This window comes from Papaver somniferum, unplaced genomic scaffold (assembly GCF_003573695.1).
Source record: "Papaver somniferum cultivar HN1 unplaced genomic scaffold, ASM357369v1 unplaced-scaffold_102, whole genome shotgun sequence".
NCBI classification, from domain to species: Eukaryota; Viridiplantae; Streptophyta; class Magnoliopsida; order Ranunculales; family Papaveraceae; genus Papaver; species Papaver somniferum.
Genome location: NW_020619048.1, coordinates 178,364 through 200,656, shown reverse-complemented (window position 1 = coordinate 200,656; position 22,293 = coordinate 178,364). Strand labels below are relative to the sequence as shown.

The window sequence follows — 22,293 nt, the reverse complement described above, 5'->3', positions numbered from 1 at the left end:
GGACTCTAACCTCTCTCCTAAAGGTTTCTAACCCTTCTGTGACTTAAACCCAACTATTTATAGGCTTTCAATCACCTTGAAACTCGATCAAACTCGTTGAAAATCCCATTATTCTATACGGGCAGTTTGAAGAATAATCCCCTTCTTGTTGCGTTCCACCCTGTTTTTAGCTATTCTCTCGTCTCAAATATCTTCTAGGACTTGGAATCAACTTATTTGAAGTATATCCCACGCAAGAAAATCCCATAAATCTCTCTGACCAATCCCAAACCATAAACAGAGAAGCCTTATCCTGTTGGGACTTTGATCAATTATTCCGACTTATCCAGCCCAATTGGATGGGTCTAGACGATTGCATTAGGCCTGTTATGTCTTCTAGAGTCCGTAGGTACCAAATATGCCCATTGAATCTCCTCCTAAGTCGCTCAAATCTCTGCTCAAAAACTGTTGTCGCTGCTGCCTTTTTTCCCGCCAATTTCTGTTTTGAATTTTGAAGATGACCTCCCCTTATCCAGTTCCAGTGTCCCTTTAGTACATGCCCTGAAATGGGGTGCCCCTTATCCAATTTAGGGGTTTCTTTAGAAATTCTTCTGGGATGTTTTCCGCACTTTTTCAGGGTTCCTCCGGGGTATTTCCGGTACACTATCAACGGCAATCCAAGGGCCACATTTTTAGCCAATTTTTGACGCAAAGCCTTATTTATCCAAAAACACCTACAAAGAGATTAAAAACCAAAATAAGTACAACAATGGGCACTAGCAATATACACAATTGAGATAAATTAGACACATAAATGCGTCTATCAAATACCCCCAAACTTATTATTTGCTAGTCCCGGGCAAATCAAAACTACAAAATAAAATCCTAACTCACTGTCGCAGGCATCGTCGATTGCATTTAGCGTATGCAATAAGCCTTTAAACCCCTAGGTGGCCCTAGAGGCCGAGTTATAGTCTCGGGAGGGCGTACCAGAGATATACCCACAAAATCTTTACTCCAGACCCTAGCTATCTACGCAGAACCTTGGAAGGCACTAAAGAATCTCCTTGGTTGGCATACTTATTGACTACAGGAAGAAGTACCTTGATGCGAAATTCCAATTGTTGTACACGAGTTTGCACTCAAGCATACTAAAATTCATATAAAGTGACAGAGCTCTACTCAGATAGTTTCATTATGGACATCATATTCGGAGTCAAAACTAATCACATGGATAGATCAAGAAGATGGATATAGAAAAACATATATGGTTTTGATGTTTCCTAAGTGAACGGCGTTTCCCATATCTGTCTGAAGGCCTCCGCCAAAATGAACCTATCCTAATGGATTGAGATACTAGTCTGACTAATATCAACACACTGGCATATACAAGGGTACCAGTGGTCGATAACCTAACTCTAGGTCAACACAACTGGCATATACAAGGGTACCAGTGGTCGACTTTATTGAATTTATTCCTTTTGGTCAAATGGTCTGGTCTCAATTTCTTTCTTTTCTTTTATTTTTTTTTTTCAATTTTTTTTTTCAATTTTTTTTTTTTTTTTGGTATCTCAATCACTCTAATTCACCCTAACATTGGTAACAACTTGAATCGTGAGCCCCACCTAATCACTTAGAGTAACATAGTTTAAAAACAAAATAAAATAAAAATAGAAGTGAAAAGGACTCAACGAGATATGGTGAAACTATCATGTTATTTCTAACACCTGAGCTCTATGCTTTTATGAATAGACTCTTCTAGATGTTTCCATATAATCATATTGGTTCCTCAACTCCTACAACCAAAATGCTTCCATCCACTTAGGTTGGTTAGTGCCATCCTAAATAAGCATAAATTTCTAGGCTCTGGAGTTTATTTATTGCAAAAAGGTGACAAAAAGTGTTTCTTCCACACCCCCAAACTTAAATCTAACATTTTCCTCAATGTTCTAAAGATGAAATTTAAAGCATGAACAAGGAGAAACTATTACCACTGGAGGGAAAAGAAATAAGGAAGGATATTGCCGTATCACATGAACGCGGGAGCCTCCCAATAAATGCTAAATTTATAGTCATTAGCTAGAAATCAAATACCTCTAAAAGAATTGTCATCTTCCAAAGTCGTATACCAATAGTCGAAACAATTGTGGGTCCATAAGACCAAATAGAACTGCCACGAATAGGAGACAAATGCTCAAGATAATAAAAATGAGCAGATAGAGCACAACCTGATCTAAAGTTTCTCGCAAGACAACTGGATTTATCTGAGGTGCCCACTTGGGCTTCATATGAGTGTCTCGGAAAACAGATTCATCCGAAAAACGGGTCTCTAACATATGGATTTTCTCCTGGACAGTATCAGGAGGATCGGGTTGTGGAGTCTGAATAGACTCAGGGAATAACTAACTAGGCTTGAGTACCAAGTTAGGGACTTCCAATGGGGATACTTGACGATCACAAGAATCATTACTACCCCCAAACTTAGGGTTTTCACTACTCTCAGACAAACCTTTAATTATTGCTTGGATTTCCGGATCTTCCCAGTCCTTAAAATGCTCAAGAGATTCTTCTAGTTCTGTACCCCCAAACTTAGAATTTTCAATGCCTCTACATAGACTAGTCACAATGTTCCTAATTTCTAGACCATCGGGTTCTTTAAAAAGGTCAATTGCTTTCTCTAAGTTATAATCAGGTGGTTCATCCTCTACTTGCTTCATAGCTACTATGGTCCACTCTAAAACTTCCTTATTTTCTTGAAGCACGGTTTCTGGCCTATTCTCCTGATCACTATCCAAATCGGATGCTACAATCACAGGAAAAGACTTGGGTGGGCCTAAAAATGTATAATTAGGCTCCAACTCAGGAGTCTCTTTTAAACAAGGTATTAAGGTAGACTCGGAAGCTAGTAATGGTTCAAACCTATATATCAATATCTAACACAGGAATGGAATCTAACAGAGCATTTACTTGTTCAATGTTACTACCATCGTCGAAATCCAAGCTAAAATGGGATAGACAACTCTCTAACGGATCTTTCGATACGATGTTTGGTAATGACTCCTGAACTAAGGTTCCTATCATGTTTACCTCTTCTACGCTCGATTCATCTAGCTCGGAGGGTAGCTTACTAATATTAAAAATGTTCAACTCAATAGTCATATTACCAAAAGACAAATTCATTATACCATTTTGACAATTAATGATCGCATTGGATGTAGCTAAAAACGGGCGACCTAAAATCACTGGTATTTGGTTCTCTGGGTCAGGTACAGGTTGGGTATCTAGGATAACAAAATCCACCGGATATATAAACTTGTCGACCTCTATGAGAACATCCTCGATCACACCACGAGGAATTTTAACGGACCTATCAGCTAACTGAAGTGTCATCTGGGTAGGTTTCATCTCACCAAGTCCTAGCTTAAGGTACACATGGTATGGCATTAAGTTCACACTGGCTCCTAAGTCAAGCAACGCTTTCTCAACACGGTACTTACCTATTGTACAAGAAATGGTAGGGGACCCTGGGTCTTTATACTTAGGAGTAGTGGTATTCTGAATAATAGAACTCACATGACTAGCTATGAAGGCTTTCTTATGGACACTGAGCTTACGCTTTTGCGTACACAAGTCCTTAAGGAACTTGGCATAAGAGGGAATTTTCCTAATTGCATCTAATAATGGAAGGTTGATATTAACCTGCTTAAAAACTTCCAATATATCATTAAAGTTGGACTCCCTCTTAGTCGGAACTAGCAGCTGTGGGAATGGGGCTCTGGGAACAAAGTGAGGCTCAACAGGACCCTCATTGGTCTCTTTAGAGACTCTATCAGTCTCCTCATTTTCTGGCTCATAAGGGTGAACTACAGCATGTTCACTTTCAGGTATGTCGACCTTATTATCAACTTTCTTTCCACTCCTAAGGGTTGTGACAGCATTCACATGATTGTACAATTTCTCTCCTCTTGGGTTAGGATCAGTATGACTAGGGAACCTTCCATCTTCTCTCTCACTTATAAACTTAGTTATTTGTCCTACTTGAAGTTCTAACTTGGCAAGACTCTGGGAAGTATTCTTCAATTCCTTCCTATTTTCTTGTTGAAAGCTCATGTGGTTCTTTGATAGCATGTCATGGTTACTTACTAACATAGTGATAGCTTCCTCTAAGGTAGAGATTTTTTTCTCGGAAGTGTTCTGAAACTGGGTTTGACCTGAAGAGTTCTTAAAACCAAAACCTGGGGGAGGCTGAGAATTGCTAGACTGGCCTTGACTCTGGCCCTTAGACCAAGAGAAATTAGGATGGTTTCTCCAACCAGGGTTGTAGGTTTCTGAGTATGGGTCAAACTTCTGACGGTTCTCAAACCTAGCATTTTTATTGACAGCATTGGCTTGTTCTTCACTAACCTGACCTTCAAATGAATTCTCGGGCTCTATTCCACAACTAGAGACTTGAGAGGCTCTATTAGGTTCAACAAGGGACCTATATTTAGACTGACCCATTTCCAAAGATTCTAACCTTCTGGACAAAGCAGCAAACTTAGCATCTGACGCAAAACTCGTATCTACCATATTGGTGCTACTTCTATTGACCAAGAGTCTTTTAGGGGGTTCAACACAAGATTCCCACTGTTGGGATTTTTCAGCGATAGCTCCTAAGAAGGTAAAAGCATCATCATCATTTTTACTAGTGAACTCACCAGCGCACATAGACTCAACCATGGCTTTGGTCGAACAGTCTAAACCATCATAAATAATTTGTACGAGTTTCATATTATCAAATCCATGGTGAGGACACTGAGATAGGAGATCATTGAATCGCCCTAAAAACCTATAAAGAGACTCTCCCTCTTGTTGCACACTAGCACTAATTTTCTGCCTAACAGCTGCAGTTTTATGCTTAGGGTAGAATTTCATATAGAAAGCAGCAATAAGTTCTTGCCATGTTTCAATGGATTCATATGGTAGGTTGTTCAGCCAGGTCTTGGCTTTATCTCTCAAGGAAAAGGGAAACATCTTAAGTTTCAAGACTTCATCGGTAAGGTCCTTTATCCTAATTGTTCCACAAATTTCCTCAAAGTCCCTAATATGGAAATAAGGGTTCTCATCATATTTTCCTAAGAATATAGGGATCATCTGAAGAATACTAGGTTTTATCTCAAAATTAGCCGTAGTGGCTGGCAATTTAATGCATGAAGCTCGGTTGGTCCTAGTTGGGAACATGTAATCTTTCAAAATTGACATCGCTGGAACAACAGAAGTACTAGGGGTACTTTCCTCACGAAGAGATAGGTTCTCAAAACTGAAGTTTCCCTCTTGGCTGGCAATTTAATGCATGAAGATCGGTTGGTCCTAGTTGGGAACATGTAATCTTTCAAAGTTTCCATCGTTGGCACAACTAGAGTACTAGGGGTACTTTCCTCACGAAGAGACAGATTCTCAAAACTGAAGTTTCCAAAAACACCTACAAAGAGATTAAAAACCAAAATAAGTACAACAATGGGCACTACCAATATACACAATTGAGATAAATTAGACACATAAATGCATCTATCAATGGTCAGTAGTTGGAAAACAGAAAATGAATGGTGGAATGGGATTCAAAGATCTCAAGAGCTTTAATCAAGCTCTACTTGTAAAATCTTCTTGGACATTACTACAAAATGAAGACAAACTATGGGCCAAAGCACTAAAAGAAAGGTACTTCCCAAGCACTTCATGTCTTCATGCAAAAAAGAAAAAAAAATTACATGGGCATGGCAAAGCTTACAAGGAAGCATAAAATTCATCAAAGATCATAGTCTCTGGATTGTTGGCAAAGATAACCTTATATCTACTTGGAAAGATAATTGGATACAAGGTAAGTCTTCTCCTCTAATCCCAGCTGTAGAGTTGGATATTGACGAGATTACTGCTTTGTTTTCGATCTTATAGATCAAGACACAAAAACATGGAAGGTGACTGTTATCCAACAAATTTTTGAAAAAGAAGATGCTAGAAAAATCCTGCAGACCAGAATACCATTTTCTAGAGAAGACAACCTGTTTTGGACTCTCACCAGAAACGAAGTCTTCTCAGTTAAATCTCTTACAACAAAATACTGGAACTAAAATATGGCAGTGCAATTTCAGATGCAGCTACAGCTAGTTCTTGGAGGAAATTATGGAAGATACCCACATTGCCAAGGGTAAAGCATTTCTTGTGGAAATGTCTCATCGACATTGTTCCATCCAATGAAAGAATGGTAAGAAATATGAATCATACAGGGGGAAATTGTTTAATCTGTGAACAAGATGTAGAAACAACTCAACATTTACTTTGGGAGTGCCCCTTTGCAAAAGCAATATGGTTCACCACACCAGGAGCTCAAAGAAGTATGGCAGACACAGACACAACAAATCAAGACTGGATAAAATGGTGGTTCTCAAATGAGTTCAATAACCTAGTGGATGACTGGCTTGTTAAAATGGCCAATTCTCTATGGTAAATCTGGAAAGAAAGATGTAGAGGCGTATTTGAAAATATCAAGCCAAACCCAGTGGAAGTCATAAAAACTATTTATCTCTTAAATGACACTACAGGACAACAAATGATTCAGCAACAATCTACAAGCACAACTACTTTGCAGCAGTATATAACTAGATGGCCACCACCTTCTAATCCATTTCATTCCTTCTGTTGTGATGCTTTTTTTAAAATTGTTAACTCTGTTAAATATGATGGATGGGAACTAATACATCGTGATTTTACAGGTAGTTTCATCAATGCAAGATGCGAGTACTCCAATGATATTTTAAACGTTGAAGCAGCGGAATGCATGAGACTTCTACATGCGATGAAGTATGCAGAAGAGTTAGCAGTTCAATTTGCATTTTTCGAGATGGATCCAGAGTTAGTCATCAGAGCAGTCAATGGAGACAACCAGTGCACTGCGTGGAGGAATCATTCTATGATATCATATATGAAGTACATACTAGCAAAGCATCCAAGTTGGATATGCAAATACATAAGTAGGAAAATTAATTTTCCAGCTGATAAGTTAGCAAAACATGCTAGAACTTTTAATGTTTCTCAAATTTGGTATGAATATTCTCCAAGTTTTATTGCAGGTGCAATATTAGAGGATATAGACAATGTAGTTTCTTCAAGTCATTATCAATAATAATCCCTTGTTTTGAATCAAAAAAAATAAAAAATACTCGTACTAAATTAAGATACATAAAATCCTCTGTCAAGAGGTTTGTGCTCAAGACTAAGATACATAAAATATTACTACTTTTTTTCCTCTGAAAGGTCGCAGTTTTATTTATGTATAGATGAGAGAAACATTGCCATACATAAACCAGCCAGATGGTTGAAACTTTAGCACGGCGTAGTATCATGTGCTCAAGTTCGTCAAGCTTATATGGCTGCAGAATAAAATCCACATTCGACTAAATATAAGGTTTTATAATTTTGCATGAGGAGGGATACACTCTAGGACAACACTATCTCTTTTAAAGGTAATACGTGTCCTGGATAACAAATGATAGCAGAACAGTTATATATAGATATATATATATATAATATATATAATCTTCTTTTGACAACTCAACAAAAATTATCAGATTCTAGTTCTGACTCTAAGAGCAGTTCCTATGGAATTTGTTCATTTTTCTTCCACTATAGACTCAGCAAACATGAAAAATGGATGGGAAAATCAATAAAATTGTTGGTTTGTTGAGTGAGACGGAAGAACAAACGCGCACTTGATGGAAAAACGAGCGATTAAACCAAACACGCTGGCGTGAGAACCACAAACGCTGGCGTGTGACCCATAACCACCCGTTTTTACTTTAAACGCCAGCGTCTTTGGTGAATCCTCCAGTGTGTGATCCAAAGCCGCCAATGGCTACTTTCCAATCTGGTCATCCAATGACTTTTATTCTTTTTGTTTCCCTATAAATTCACCTTATCTCCAAACTAAAAACTCATACCTTCTTCATCTCTACCTCAAAATTTCACAATTTCATACCATCTCAATACTCACTTTTCCTTTATTTCAAACGCAATTATTCATATCACCTTAATCTACCAGAAAAATCTCTACAAATTTCATTTCTAACAAATATGGCATCCTCATCTCAATGATAACAACAACAAACACAACAACGATCACAACAAGATACACAACAATCACAACCAAAAAACACAAAAATTCGTGGTGTCAGGTATACGATGGATGAAAACGAGTCAATTTTGTAGAAATTATGTATTATATATATTAGATCAAATCTATGGTATTTATCAAGGAAAATAAAAATTATGAAAATATTTTACAAAAATTTTGTGAAGAAACCCGTAACATCAATAGACGTGATGCCGAAGGGTTGTCTCATCGTTTTCACACAATTTCAGCATCTGTTAGTGAATATGTAGCTTTGGTCATTCAAATGTGGCGCAACAAAAAAAATGGTGAGGGTGAACCGGAAGTGCAACAAAGATGTTGGGAAGAGTGGCAAAGATCCCACAAAACGAGTTTCCAACATGAAAATTATTTCACCATTTTGAGGGTGCTTAACAATTTTAATCCATACTTGCTGGAAGGTGATCAAGTGCCTGCAAGATCACCACATGTTCCAATCTCGCAGGATTTTCATAATGGTGGGCCTGCTTCCTCACCCGAAGGAACTGGATCTTCATATACAAGGTCTCCAAATAGTCAAGAACAACATAACTCCAATCTAGACGTTAACACCAAAGTCAAGAAAAGAAGCGGAGGGGTCAGAAAGCTTGAAAAGCAGTGAGAGACGCAGCCCAATAAGCATTATTAGAAGGAGGTTCAAACGAGTTCAACTATGCTGAGCACAAGGAATTTGAGATGATGATAGAAGCAGATAGAACCAGGGACCGTGGGAATGCTATAGAGAAACTTCGTATTTCGCAAGAATAAAAATACAGGGATCTTAAGATAAACAAGCTACTCTCCTTGAATACTTCAACAATGAATGAACGACAAATTGATGTATGGACTAAGCAAATCTATATGGCGGAACAACAAGTCCCTCAACTAACTGGCCAGTATGAGAATGTGGAAGAAGACGAAGATGATACCTCGGAAGAAGGCGAAGATGAATACCGTCTTGATAACTGGCTTTAATTCTTGTTTAGTAGTTAAGTTTAATCTCAGTGTAATCATTTAGTTAAAATTACTTATAATATAATTGCGTTAATTTTAATTTTAAGTGTAGTCGTTTAGTTACAAACAAACAACTTTAAATTAAATAAACATTAATTAAAATAAACAACACTAAAATTGAAGAATAACATCTATCTGTCTCGCCCCCGTGCGTCGTATGTTGCTCCTTTTAAAGTCCAGAGGTGCTTAGTTAGATCTTCTTTTAGTTGTCCATAGATTCCCCAGTTTTGGATTCTGTCAGTAGCAAGTCTATATTCTCTTTCCGGATTCCCATGTTGCATTACAAGATTTGGCCTCAAATCTTCATATGGAAAACTAGTCCAGGTTAGGTCACGTCTGGTTTCTTCAATGACCATGTTACGCAGAATGATACAAGTTAGCATAATTTTGTTCATTTCTTGAAGATCAAAAAAGCATGTCGGACCAGCTATGATGGCGAACTTCCTTTTTAGTATGCCAAAAGCGCATTCAACATCTTTTCTGCATTTCATTTGTTGGGTGTTAAAGTACTTCATATCCTTCGAAGTCGTCGGTCTAAAACCTGTCTGAATATAATCTTGAACCATATTTGACCATTCTGGATAGATTCCGTCTGCTAGATAATAACCCTGAGTATAGTGACGACCATTGATGATGAAATCACAGTGCGGCGCGATCCTAATCTTAAGATCTTCAAACAATGGTGACTATAACAAACCGTTGAGATCGTTATTTAACCCATGAGTCCAAAAAAAGCATGTCAATACCAACAATCATAAGTAGCTGAAGCTTCCAAAATTACCTTTATATGAGTTTTGGATAATGACCCTTATATTGACCTTCTCATTCAACCGGACACGCAAACCTCTGTAGTATAAGAAACAAGTCTTGTGAAATGAAAACAAATTCAAAATGATCCAATCCTTGTATTTATTAAGATTCCATGAACAGATCACATTGTTGTGATCCCAACTCCATATAGTTTCCATGTTTAGGACTACTATAATTAGTTTGTCTTTCCTTTATTAGATAGGTGTTTAAGAGTTATTAAAATTCTAGTTATTTACTTCATGTGCACGGATTTGAAGCTATAAATAGCCTGGCCAATTATTAGTTTGGTTATCAATCAATACAGAATAGTTTTCTTTAGACTTTTCTCTCTTAACTCTTTAGCAGAGGTGGCTAACCCTCCAAATCAAAGGGTTTTATCTTAATTTTTAGTCTTTGTGATCTGATATCATTGTATTTTGGTGTTGGGTCATAACACCTGGATCAGAGCAGGTTTCTGTTCAAACCCTAAGTTCTACAAAAACATTTTTTTAAAGATGACATACACAGAAGATTTATCCGATCTGCAACAAAGCATCACTGGCGTCACAACCAAGCTTGATACGCTTATTACAACCATAAAAAATAACCATGTTCACGATGAAGAAGCGCGTGACCGAAATAAAGCTGAAGAGAAACAATTGCGTGAGGAAGATCGTGCTGATATAAAGGTAGAATTATCTGAACATGCTAGAGAGATGTCAACTACTCTAGCTACTGAGATTAGAAAAACTTTAACTGCAAACTTAGGCTCTACTCTACGAGCAGTATTTAGGGAATATCTTCCTCAGACTAACCATCGTCATGGTGTTGCACCTCCACCACCTCCCCCTGCTGGTAATGACAATAATGCTCGTGTTGCATCAATAAATCTGAAGTTTCCCACTTCTGATGGTGATGATCCAGATAGTTGGATTTTCAGTTCATATTAATATTTTAGTTTACATGTGGTGACTGATAATCTCAAGCTAGCCATTTTTTTTGCAGATCTGAAGGGTGATGCCAATGCTTGGTATCGTTGGAAAAGAACCACGGTTACTGTTACTACTTGGTTGGAGTTTTGTTCACTTGTTGGTGCTCGGTTTTCTTCTACAAAATTTGTAGATGCTCGCATAGCAATCATTACAATTAAGTAGACAGGTACGGTCCGTGAGCACATTCCTAAGTTCGAAAGGTTGTTGAATTTCGTGACAGATCTACCTGATGATCACTTGATCAATTGTTTTATTCATTCTCTTAAACCAGAAATTGGTCCCATGGTTAAGTTACTTGAACCTCAGACTTTGACTGTGGCTTTCACAAAAGCAATAAATCAAGAAGATGCTTTGTTAACTAACAATTCCACACCAAAGCCTTATCGTCCTCCACCACTAAGGAATCATTCACCTGCTGCTTCTGTTATTCCATTAAGGAAACCAAATCTACCAGCTGGAGCTAAGAGGCTTACATGGGAAGAACAGAAAGAAAAACGAGAAACGGGAGAGTGTTTCAATTGTGATAAATTATTCACTCCTGGACATCTGTGTTTGAAGCCACAATTGCTACTGTTAGAAGGATCTCCAAATGCAGATGATTATATTGCTGAGCATCAAGATACTGAAATTGTCAAAGAACTAGCAACTGAATTTGAGGAAACACAGCACTTTTTTTCATTCACTAATGGGTTCTCCTTCTCCCTGAACAATGCGCATCTCAGGCTTCACTAAAGGTCAAGCATTAACAGTTCTCTTGGATTCAGGATCTACTCATAATTTTCTTCATCCACGGATACCTAAACAATGTGGTTATCAAATTCTTTCTGGAGATGCTGCCTTGCGTGTGACAATTGGTGATGGTGGTCAGCTAAGTACTCAGGGTTTTTTCCCTAATATTCCACTTAAATTTAAGAACTATGAATTTAATGCTGATTTTCATCTTTTATCAATTAGTGGATGTGATGCTGTGCTAGGAATTAAATGTCTACGCACTTTAGGTGCAATTTCTTGGGAATTCACGGCTTTGACTATGCAGTTTCACATTAATGGTTCTGACATTACTTTGGTAGGCAATGATTCTTCCACAGTGATGATGTTAGATAGTTCTTCAATGCAGCGTTTATTGAATAGAGAGCATTATGGGATTTTGTTACAACTAAGTACATTAAAGGATAGTACTTCTCCAACTGTTTATGTCTTGGCACCTGAAATTCAGCACCTAATATCTACATATTCAGATATCTTTGAGACACCTGTTTCATTGCCTCATTCACGACAGCATGACCATCATATTCAATTGCTACCATATTCTTCGCCTGTCAATGTTCGTCCTTACCGTTATCCACACTTTCAGAAGAACGAAATTGAGAAGATAATTTCAGATTTGCAAGAAGCAGGTCTTATTAGGGAGAGTTCAAGTCATTTCTCTTCTCCAATCTTGATAGTTAGAAAGAAAGATGGCACATGGCGTATGTGTGTAGATTATCGTGCACTAAATAAGATAACAATAAAGGATCGTTTTCCAATTCCTATGGTCGATGAACTCATGGATGACTAAAATGGTGCTTGTGTTTTTACCAAGTTGGACTTACGTTCTGGTTATTATCAAATCCGATTGTTTGGCCCTGATATTCACAAGAATGCTTTTCGAACACACGATGGTCATTACGAGTTTCTTGTTATGCCATTTGGTCTTTCAAATGCACCAGCCACTTTCCAAAGCTTGATGAACCACATATTCAAACCTTATTTACGAAGGTTTGTGCTTGTGTTCTTTGATGATATTTTAATCTTTAGCAAGAATATTTCTGAGCATGTTGAATATTTGAAAGCTGTCTTTGAAATTTTACGTTCTCATAAGTTATTTGTGAAGGAAACAAAGTGTACTTTTGCTCAGGCTTCTGTGGGGTATTTAGGCCATGTTATTTCATCTGAAGGGTGTATCAGTGGAAGAGGATAAAATCAAGAGTATTCTTTCTTGGCCTATTCCTAGTACAATTAAAGAACTTCGAGCATTCTTGGGTCTTGCTGGATATTATCGCAAGTTTGTCAAAAAAATTAGCATCATTAGTAATCCTTTAACTCAACTATTGAAGAAAGATGCTTTTGTTTGAACTGATGCTGCTACTTCGTCATTCAAACAACTGCAACATGCTCTCACTACTACTCCAGTATTAATTTTGCCAGATTTCAGAAAAGAATTTTATTTAGAGTGTGATGCTTCTGGTGGGGGTTTAGGTGTTGTGTTAATGAAATCTCAACGAACCATTGCTTATTATAGCAAACCGTTATCTGGTAAGAATTTGAATCTCTCTATTTATTATAAAGAAATGTTGGCTATTGTTTCTGTTGTTCAGAAATGGCGACCATATTTAATGGGAAGACACTTCAAGATATACACAGATCATATGAGCTTGAAATATTTTTTGGATCAAAAACTATCATCCATGGAAACAACAAAAACGGCTATCCAAGTTATTGGGATATGAATATCAAATTATTTTCGCAAAGGCAAAGAAAATATTGTTGCAGACGCTATGTCACGTTTGTCAGGTCCTCCACTAAACTTGCTATCTACACATATTTTTTCTGGTGTCCATGATATTATAGATGAGTGCCATCAAGATGATGAGTATGCATCACTCATTACTGAATTGGGTGTTAACCCAGGCTTTAAACGTCATTATACTTATATAGATGGCATTTTAAGATATAAACATCGCATTGTGGTTGTTTCTTCTTCTTCATGGTGTTCAAAACTGCTTGCGGAATTTCATGCAACTCCATTGGGAGGTCATTCAGGTTATCTAAGAACACTTAAGAGACTTCAACAGAATTTTTATTGGAAAGGCATGAAACATTCTCTTAAGGAATTCATTGATCAATGTGACATCTTCCAACGTAATAAGTCTGAATCAGTGTCTCCTCCTATATTATTGAATCCTTTACCAATACCTGCTGATGTTTGGCTTGATATTTCAATGGATTTCATTGATGGGTTTCCTTTATCTGCAAGAAAAAGCTCAATTTTAGTTGTGGTTGATCGACTCTCAATGTATGCTCATTTTATTGCTCCATCTCATCCATATTCAGTTAGCACAGTTGCTGAAGTATTTATACGATAAATAGTGCGTCTTCATGGAATTCCAAGGAGTATTGTCAGTGATCGAGATGCGATATTTATGAGTAATTTTTGGACAGCTTATTTCTCTTTACAAGGTACCCAATTATGTCACAGTTCAGCTTATCACTCACAATCAGATGGTCAAACTGAAGTTACTAATCGAACTTTAGAATGTTACTTACGGGGTTTCGCTGGTATGAAACCAAAGGATTGGTTTAAGTGGCTGCCATCGGTGGAATGGTGGGACAATACGAGTTTTCATACTGCTATTCAAATGACTCCTTATGAAGCTTTGTACATCCGTTCTCCACCAACAATTTTATCCTATTTACCTGGTTTTACACCAGTCCATGATGTTGATCTAAATCTTCAAGCAAGAGATCACACTCTTAAGCTATTAAAGTCCCACTTGCTTGAAGCACAGACTCGGATGAAGAAATATGCTGATTCTCATTGCACAGAGAGAACTTTTGAGATAAACGATTTGGTTTATTTACAACTACAACCATACCAGCAAACTACTGTGGCAAGCACATCTTTTTCGAAGCTCTCTCCTCGATTATATGGTCCTTTTCGAGTCTTGGAGAAAATTGGAAGTGTGGCTTATAAGTTAGAGTTGCTTGCAACAAGTCGCATTCATCATGTATTCCATGTTTCTCAACTAAAGAGAAGATTAGGAATGAATGCTAACGTAGTTGTTGTGTTACCAGAAATCATTGATTATGACAAATGGGAGCCATCTGCAATTCCACAACGTAGAATGTACAAGAAAGGTCATAATGCTGGCACACAATGGCTAGTGCATTGGAAAAATCATCCTGAAGATGAAGCCACTTGGGAAGATGCTGACGAGATTATTGCAAGATGGCAAGTCTGTTTTCCAAGGGCGTAGGATATTGTGATACCAACTCCATATAGTTTCCATGTTTAAGACTACTATAATTAGTTTGTCTTTCCTTTATTAGATAGGTGTTTAAGAGTTATTAAAACTCTAATTATTTACTTCGTGTGCATGGCTTTGAAGCTATAAATATCCTGGCCAATTATTAGTTTGGTTATCAATCAATACAGAATAGTTTTCTTTCGACTTTTCTCTCTTAACTCTTTAGCAGAGGTGGCTAACCCTCCTAATCAAAGGGTTTCATCTTAATTTTTAGTCTGTGTGATCTGATATCATTGTGTTTTGGTGTTGGGTCATAACACACAATGTGGATCTAAATCTGCATTAACAAATCGGTTACACATAGATGTGTGGGCGGTGTTCAGTAAAAAAATATAAAAAGACATCTAAATACCTTAATGAATAGTTATATCCTGCTAGACATCAGATTTTCTAGGTATCGATGATTTCTATTGATGCAGTTCCACTCCCTTCGGACATGCACCAGCATGCATTTTTTATTTAATCGTGATTAGTGCCATGTTACTTACACTGATTTCACCAGCGTGCTAATGTGTCCATAGGCCTGTGTGAGGTTTTATTTGGTTCGCTGTTTTTGGCGAGGGACCGATATCGTTTATATAAAGTAGAAAACTTGTCGTTTAGTCACTGCGCCTGCCGCCTGGCACAGTTGTTCTATGTATTTTGTTTAAGAAGTTCTGTCGCGGAAGAAGAGAGTTCTGAACTTAAACTCATTATAAAAGAAACGAATGCTGAGAGATTGAATGAGGACTACCAAAATGAAAACTAATGTTACCCAACGGCACATTTTAAATCTGATAAGTTTCGAAAAAATCCCTTCAAATATAAGCATTATTACACATGAAGAACCCTTTCCTTAACTCTAACCATCAAACCATTCTTCATTTTAAGTACAATTGACGGTTTGGGCTCGACAAGTTGACCCACCAAAACCTCCACCTGGAAATTGAATATCATGGCTGAAGCTGCTAATTTCATCATCACAAAAGCCATTTCTTGACCTATGCAACTCCTAGGACCAATACTGAACCCAAAAAACTTAGACATGGTTTCATGGTTTAGCTTCCCGTTTTCACTGATCCATCGCTCTGGTTTGAACTCCAAGCAATCTTTGCCCCACACATGCTCCATCCTTCCAGCGGCATACATGGAGATCACAATCATGATCCCAGGATCAACTATGGTTCCATCTGGAAGCACATCTTTTTTCAGAGCGGTCCTTCGGTTATGTGGAATCGGAGGATATAACCTTAGAGATTCACATATTGTAGCGTGTAGATATACAGCATCTTTTAAATCATCAATAGCAAACACCAACGGCATCTTCAGACTGTCATCTTCCTCTGTCAAATTCTTCTTAGAGAATATAATAAGCTTTAGTTCTTCTAAAATCTTTGTTTCAACATTCGGATTTTTTGCAACCAACCAAAAGAACCAAGTAAGAGCCGTACCTGTTGTATCATTTCCGCCGATGAAAAACGACAGAGCACTATCTCTAAAAAGTTTGTCATCTAGTATTAATGCCTCATCATTCTCATTTTGTATAAGGTTGCTCATATCTCCTTCGAATACACTACTTGTTTCCGCAATCCCTTTAATCATATCTTCTCTTTTGGCCTTGATATACGTTGCCAAATATCGATCTGTAGTCTTCCACACCTCATCCATCTTTCTCTCGCTACCAATCATCAGTAGACGACATAATTTCCAGCATGCGTTTGGCAACACGTTCCTATAAAACAAAGCCTCCATAGCATCATCAAGACCTTGTGCAAGCTCATTAGGAAGAAGACTGGTAGAAAGATAATTTGCGCTTCTACCGAATAGGACACTGAAAGACGTATCAAAGGTATACCTCAAGAACACATCTTGTAAGTCGATAATTAATGATTTATTAACAACATGACTTAGAAAAGGGATGAGCGAATCTTGCACTACCTTCTTGCTTGTATCAGCTATAACGTTACGTGATGGATTAGACATGAGAACTCTTCGTGTCATCCTCCTGTGATTATTCCACACTAGAGAATCCATGATTAGTGAATCACCAAAAATGTCTAATGTCTCTTTGAAATCATCTCCTTTGGGGAAGTTGGAAAATTTGGTTTTGAGTATGTACTCGATGTTTTCAGGATCACAGGTGACTAGTCCGCTGAAACACCCAAAAAAAGCTCGTCTTTCTACTATAGTGCTTCCCCACAAGTTCACCACATCGACGGTCCAATCATGAATACGATGCATGTTTTGGAAGATGGATGGAAACACACTCACAACTGGCCAACGCACTATGACTTGATTATTCATCTTGTGTCTCCAGTACAATGAACTTAGTAACAGAGATGGAACTAGGAAGCAAATTTCAGGCCGCACCCTCCAGTAGTAACAACATATTAATGATAGTGAGACCAGAACAGATTTGAAATACATGCTTTCACTTTTCAGTTGAGTAGATGCGAGTTTAGATCTCTATCATGTACAACGTAGCAGAAACTAAATATCTGAATACATAAATAATTTTAGAAAATTAAAATCACATAATTAATGAAAAACCGAGGATCCAATTTTCTATAGACATTAATTAGATATTTATTTCTACACTGTCCAGATCTTAATTATCCTCAAAGGAAACAACACATGGTAATATTCCTTAGCTATAACAAAACTTTAGAAAATTACTCATATATTAAGACAGTACTTTCATGTTGCGACTGTCACTTGGAATGCCGAAAGCAGGAGTAAGTAAATCTATGATGGCCTGGCTCATCTTTTGTTAGAGCAAGGGTATGGAAGGGTCTTAGTAAATTACCATGAACATTTTAACAGTCAATGATTTTACCATAGGACATGGATACTCCAATTCAGCTTTCATTTTACGACTAACATGGTTCTACATATATAAGCTGAAAGCTGGCAGGTAACAGACAAGATTAAGTTATTCAGCTTTCGCTGGTACATACTACCTCCGTTTTCAGAAAAATAGGTTGATTTCATGGACAAATTACACATGAAACAAGCCTATTTTGATGAAAGCGAGGGAGTAACAATTATAAGATGAACAAATGCAGCATGAATAACACTCTTAAAAGGCCTTGAACAACTGGAATCTCAAAAAAGAGCAGAGAAAGTCTATTTACGCTAAACAACCATTAGGAAGTTGAACCCTATCACTTGAAAATTAAAAACCACCATATATGATGGATCTGACAGGGGCCATAGGCTGGGAAACGGCCTCGGGAGAAGATCGGGTAACATGTACAGATTAAACCCATCATTTACGGACTGAACAAATGCACCAACTATAACCAGCTCTAGTTGACTAAAACTAATTAGTCTGTACATTTTTGTGAGGTCCGATGTGAATGAACGAATAGACGAATAACATGATACACGCAACTAATAAATTAAATGTGTTGTTAAACAATTTTCTGATCTGAGATCTCAAGATCCGGTATTATTTTAACTGTATACATACATATTCGTAAGATCCAAATATCATAGTTCACCACCTGTTGTGAGAAATTTAATGTCTTCTTCGAACTTGACCGTCCAAATTGTTTTCGTTTCCTCGCTGCATCATCTTAACATGGTGCATGGGTAGTTCTGATCAGCATTTTTCCTTATCCACCCGACGTATCACGTGATCAACGAATATTTAGCCCTCCCAGACCAGTGATGGAACCAGAAGGTGGATCATTTTGGCTGAAACCACCTAGCAAAAGAATAAATTCAAGTTGGCCCATTAATAACAAAAGGAAAAGCCCATGGTACGTGTTTAACAGCGACTTAAAATTTTAGAAACTTGTTTTGAGGCATACTAGATGATGGTACCATCTAGAGTATCTTTATAAAGGGTGTTAAAACCATACCAAAATTACTAAGTTACCCTTTAGTCATATTAGATTACTTAAATGCCATTCAATTTAATTAAAAATTTAAAATAAAACTAATTAGATTACTTAAATACCTTAAATTAAAACCTAAACTAACTAATCCAAACAGAAAAAACAAAACAGTCAACGTTCGTTCTTCTCCGACCCCCCTACCCACCCCATAAACCGATTAATCGTTCGATGAAAAATCTTTGATCGTCGATTAAAATTATAACTACTAATGAATGCTAGAACGAAATGTTACACTAGAGATCTACATCCAGACACACGTGTTGGAATCCATACAACCAACAAAGTAATCAGGCAAAGGAATCCCTAATCGATGTGAGTGCCGGTGAAGTACGAAATCCGATCCCCGATTGCAGTCAGATGTCTATTAGAAGGTATTTATAACAAACCCATCTTGTTTCTGATTGATACGAGTATGTTTAATCGATTGAATAGGATTTAGAAGATGAAATTAGGGTTACAGAGGTAGGTTCGACCCAAAATTATCGGACGAACCTATGCTTTAGAAGATCAGTTCGTCTGATTTTTTAAATACAATTTTGAGCTGAACATTACCTTTGTATTAGGTTCGGCTTATTCGACTTTGATGGATTTCGGACGAACACGCGAGTTGAGTAGGTACATAAATTTCATGATGTTCGACCGATTTTATTACTCCCATATTTTGAACTGAACATTGCACTATGTTAGGTTCGTCTGATTCGACTCTGGTGGATTTTCGGCCGAACTCATGAGTTAAAAGTAATCGTGCTTAGCCGAACATTTCTATGGATGTTCACTAATGCAGAATTATCAGACGAACCATGTTTTTTTAAGACGAACTTGTTATATTTTTAGCCGAACCTTGTGTATTTGTTGTACTTATTTTTTCTTTGTTTGTGTTAGGGGATAAAAATTTAGTGGTGGTGGTAGAGTTATAACCGATAATAAGAATAAGAAGAATAGGTCTATGGAAGTAACTCATACTAATGCTTAAACTCCCCAACCTCGAGTAGACAACAAAAATTTGGGTGCACAAAAAAGGGGCTCTACAACCTCCGATACCGAGAACCGAGAGACATAGATAAAAATAGAAGCAGAAGTTGAAGGAAGTGAAGCTAACAAGGGAAATACTTATACAAGTAATGAGGATGAAAGCGGAGGAGGAGTATTAGGTAACCTAAATGGAGATGAAGATGAAGAAGAAGATGAACAACGATGACCAAGAAGCAAAAGAAAGGAAGTTACTGAAGATGGAGATGAAGGAGATGAAGATGAAGAAGATGAAGAACAAGAAGAACCACCACAACCAGAAAAACAAGTCAAGATGAGGAAACTTGTTGTACCTCAGAAGACAAAGCTTCATATTCCTCATGACATAATACCTCCCAAAAGGAACGAACCAATACCTGGTCTTCCTGCAGATAGAGGAAAAGTGTTGATAGGTTACCAGGAGTCGTGGGAAACGAAAATCTATGAGAATCCGTATCATAGGACTGCAATCAAAAATTTGAGGCACCAAAGGGCGGCAGCTTGGGATATGAAAAATGAGGTTGATGAGGTTCAAGCTATAGTTCAGAAGTCTGGTTTATGGGAAGCAATTGAGTATGAACAGAAGGAATGTGATTCAGTGACTGCCTCATCCTTTGATGAGAGATTTTGTCCAAAGACTTATACCTTTCATCTTTCATTCTGAGATATGACAATCACACCTGATGATGCAGAAAATATTATAGGTCTTAAAGCACGTGTAAGGAGTGTAGATGTTGAATATTCTGATTTGGATTGGGACCAACTATATTAGTTGGCTGAAGAAGTTCTTGGTTGGGACCATAATACTGCCCTGACGGAGTTTTGTGATGCTGCTAAAGAGGTGGAAAACGTGCACGTTGGCGGCGACAACAAACCAAAGAAGTAAATTAGTTCAAGATGAAACGCTTGAAAGAAAAATTTGAGAATACTAAGGAGAAAGTTTTGGATGGGACCTTGGTGATGGATGAGGCCAAAATAAATCAGACTTCTGCTGCTTATTTGTTGTACACTCTTGGCCAGATTATATTTTCCGACCATAGTGGCAACAAGGTGACTGCTCAGTACCTCCAATTATTGAAAGATCTCTCAAAGGTTAATGAGTAGGCTTTGGGGAACCGCTTGTATTGCATACCTTCTCAACTCACTTGCGACAGCCTCGAGGTGTGACCCTAGGAACATTATAGGAAATTTTAGTCTCCTTCGGGTACTTCTTGATAAACCCATTCATTAAATTTATTAATTTTCATATGTTGAAAAGACGAGGGTACCCAAATATACCTCAATCTAAAACTTTTCCACCTATAAGTCCTTTCTCCGAAAGTGATTGTCTATGGACTGATCGAGACAATACAACTAATCCACTCACACTTCGTGTGATCTTCTATGGATACGGGATCGATACAATACAACAACGAAGTATGTTTACTTGACAAGAGGTTCGGACTTAACCAAACACAATAGGTTACTATCAAGTAAATAGGAATTAACGTTTGTGTATTTTACTTCTAATTATAATAAAACTAATTATAATTGCGGAAATAGAAAAGTAAAGACACAACGAGATTTTGTTAACGAGGAAACTGCAAATGCAGAAAAACCCCGGGACCTTGTCCAGAATTGAATACTATCAGGATTAAGCCGTTATACAAAATCAAACCAACTTCGTATAGTTGAGGCCAAGCAACTAAACCTATAGTTCATCTAGTTTCGTCTGTATTCCTACGCCTCCAACTTATGAATAAGTCACGTACTTGGAACAATTTCTTTGTTTCATATTCCAAACAGTTAAGGAACGACAAATCTGTTTGGTATCAACTCTTTTCAACCAAGTGATGTGAGTTCGACAAAAGGCTCTTCCGTTTATCTCAATAAACTCCTTTTTCAGGTCCTTAGATCTATGTACTAACAACTACCGAAGTAATCGTCTAGATTTTTCAATCAATACCTTGAATCACAAAGAAACGTATTGATTCCGATCTACTCAACTAATCAATCTAATCTACTACAACGATAAACCGACTATAGTTGGATCCTCTTTAATCGAAACAAGTATTATGCACACCAAAGATTATGAACCCAAATCAGAAATATTCAAAGTCTTCTTTGTCTTCAAATCTTCTTAGATCTTCAATAAACACCTGCACACAATCAACTTGAATCTCTTGTGATCAATCACGTACAAAACGGAGTCTGTTAACAATGGATTATCACAGGACGTCTTTAGATCTACAAACAGTCTAAAGATCCTCGTCGAAACTTCGATCTTGTTTGAGTGAATCTTATATCAGAACAGAATATTCTCAAGCATAAACAAGCTAGCTGCAACCAAATTTCAACAACCGTTAGTCAATCAGATCAATCGAAAAATAATAATAAACCGCAATTATCTAGTTTCCCACCAA

The 22,293-nt window shown here is 37.4% G+C and overlaps 1 protein-coding gene across 1 annotated transcript; it reads right to left on the bottom strand.

The window, feature by feature from the left end:
• Positions 1-15,815: 15,815 nt before the first annotated feature.
• On the bottom strand, positions 15,816-17,222 carry LOC113327517 (alkane hydroxylase MAH1-like). The gene has a single exon (XM_026574705.1). It carries the CDS (start codon positions 17,220-17,222, stop codon positions 15,816-15,818), a length of 1,407 nt encoding a protein of 468 aa, XP_026430490.1.
• Positions 17,223-22,293: the final 5,071 nt, after the last annotated feature.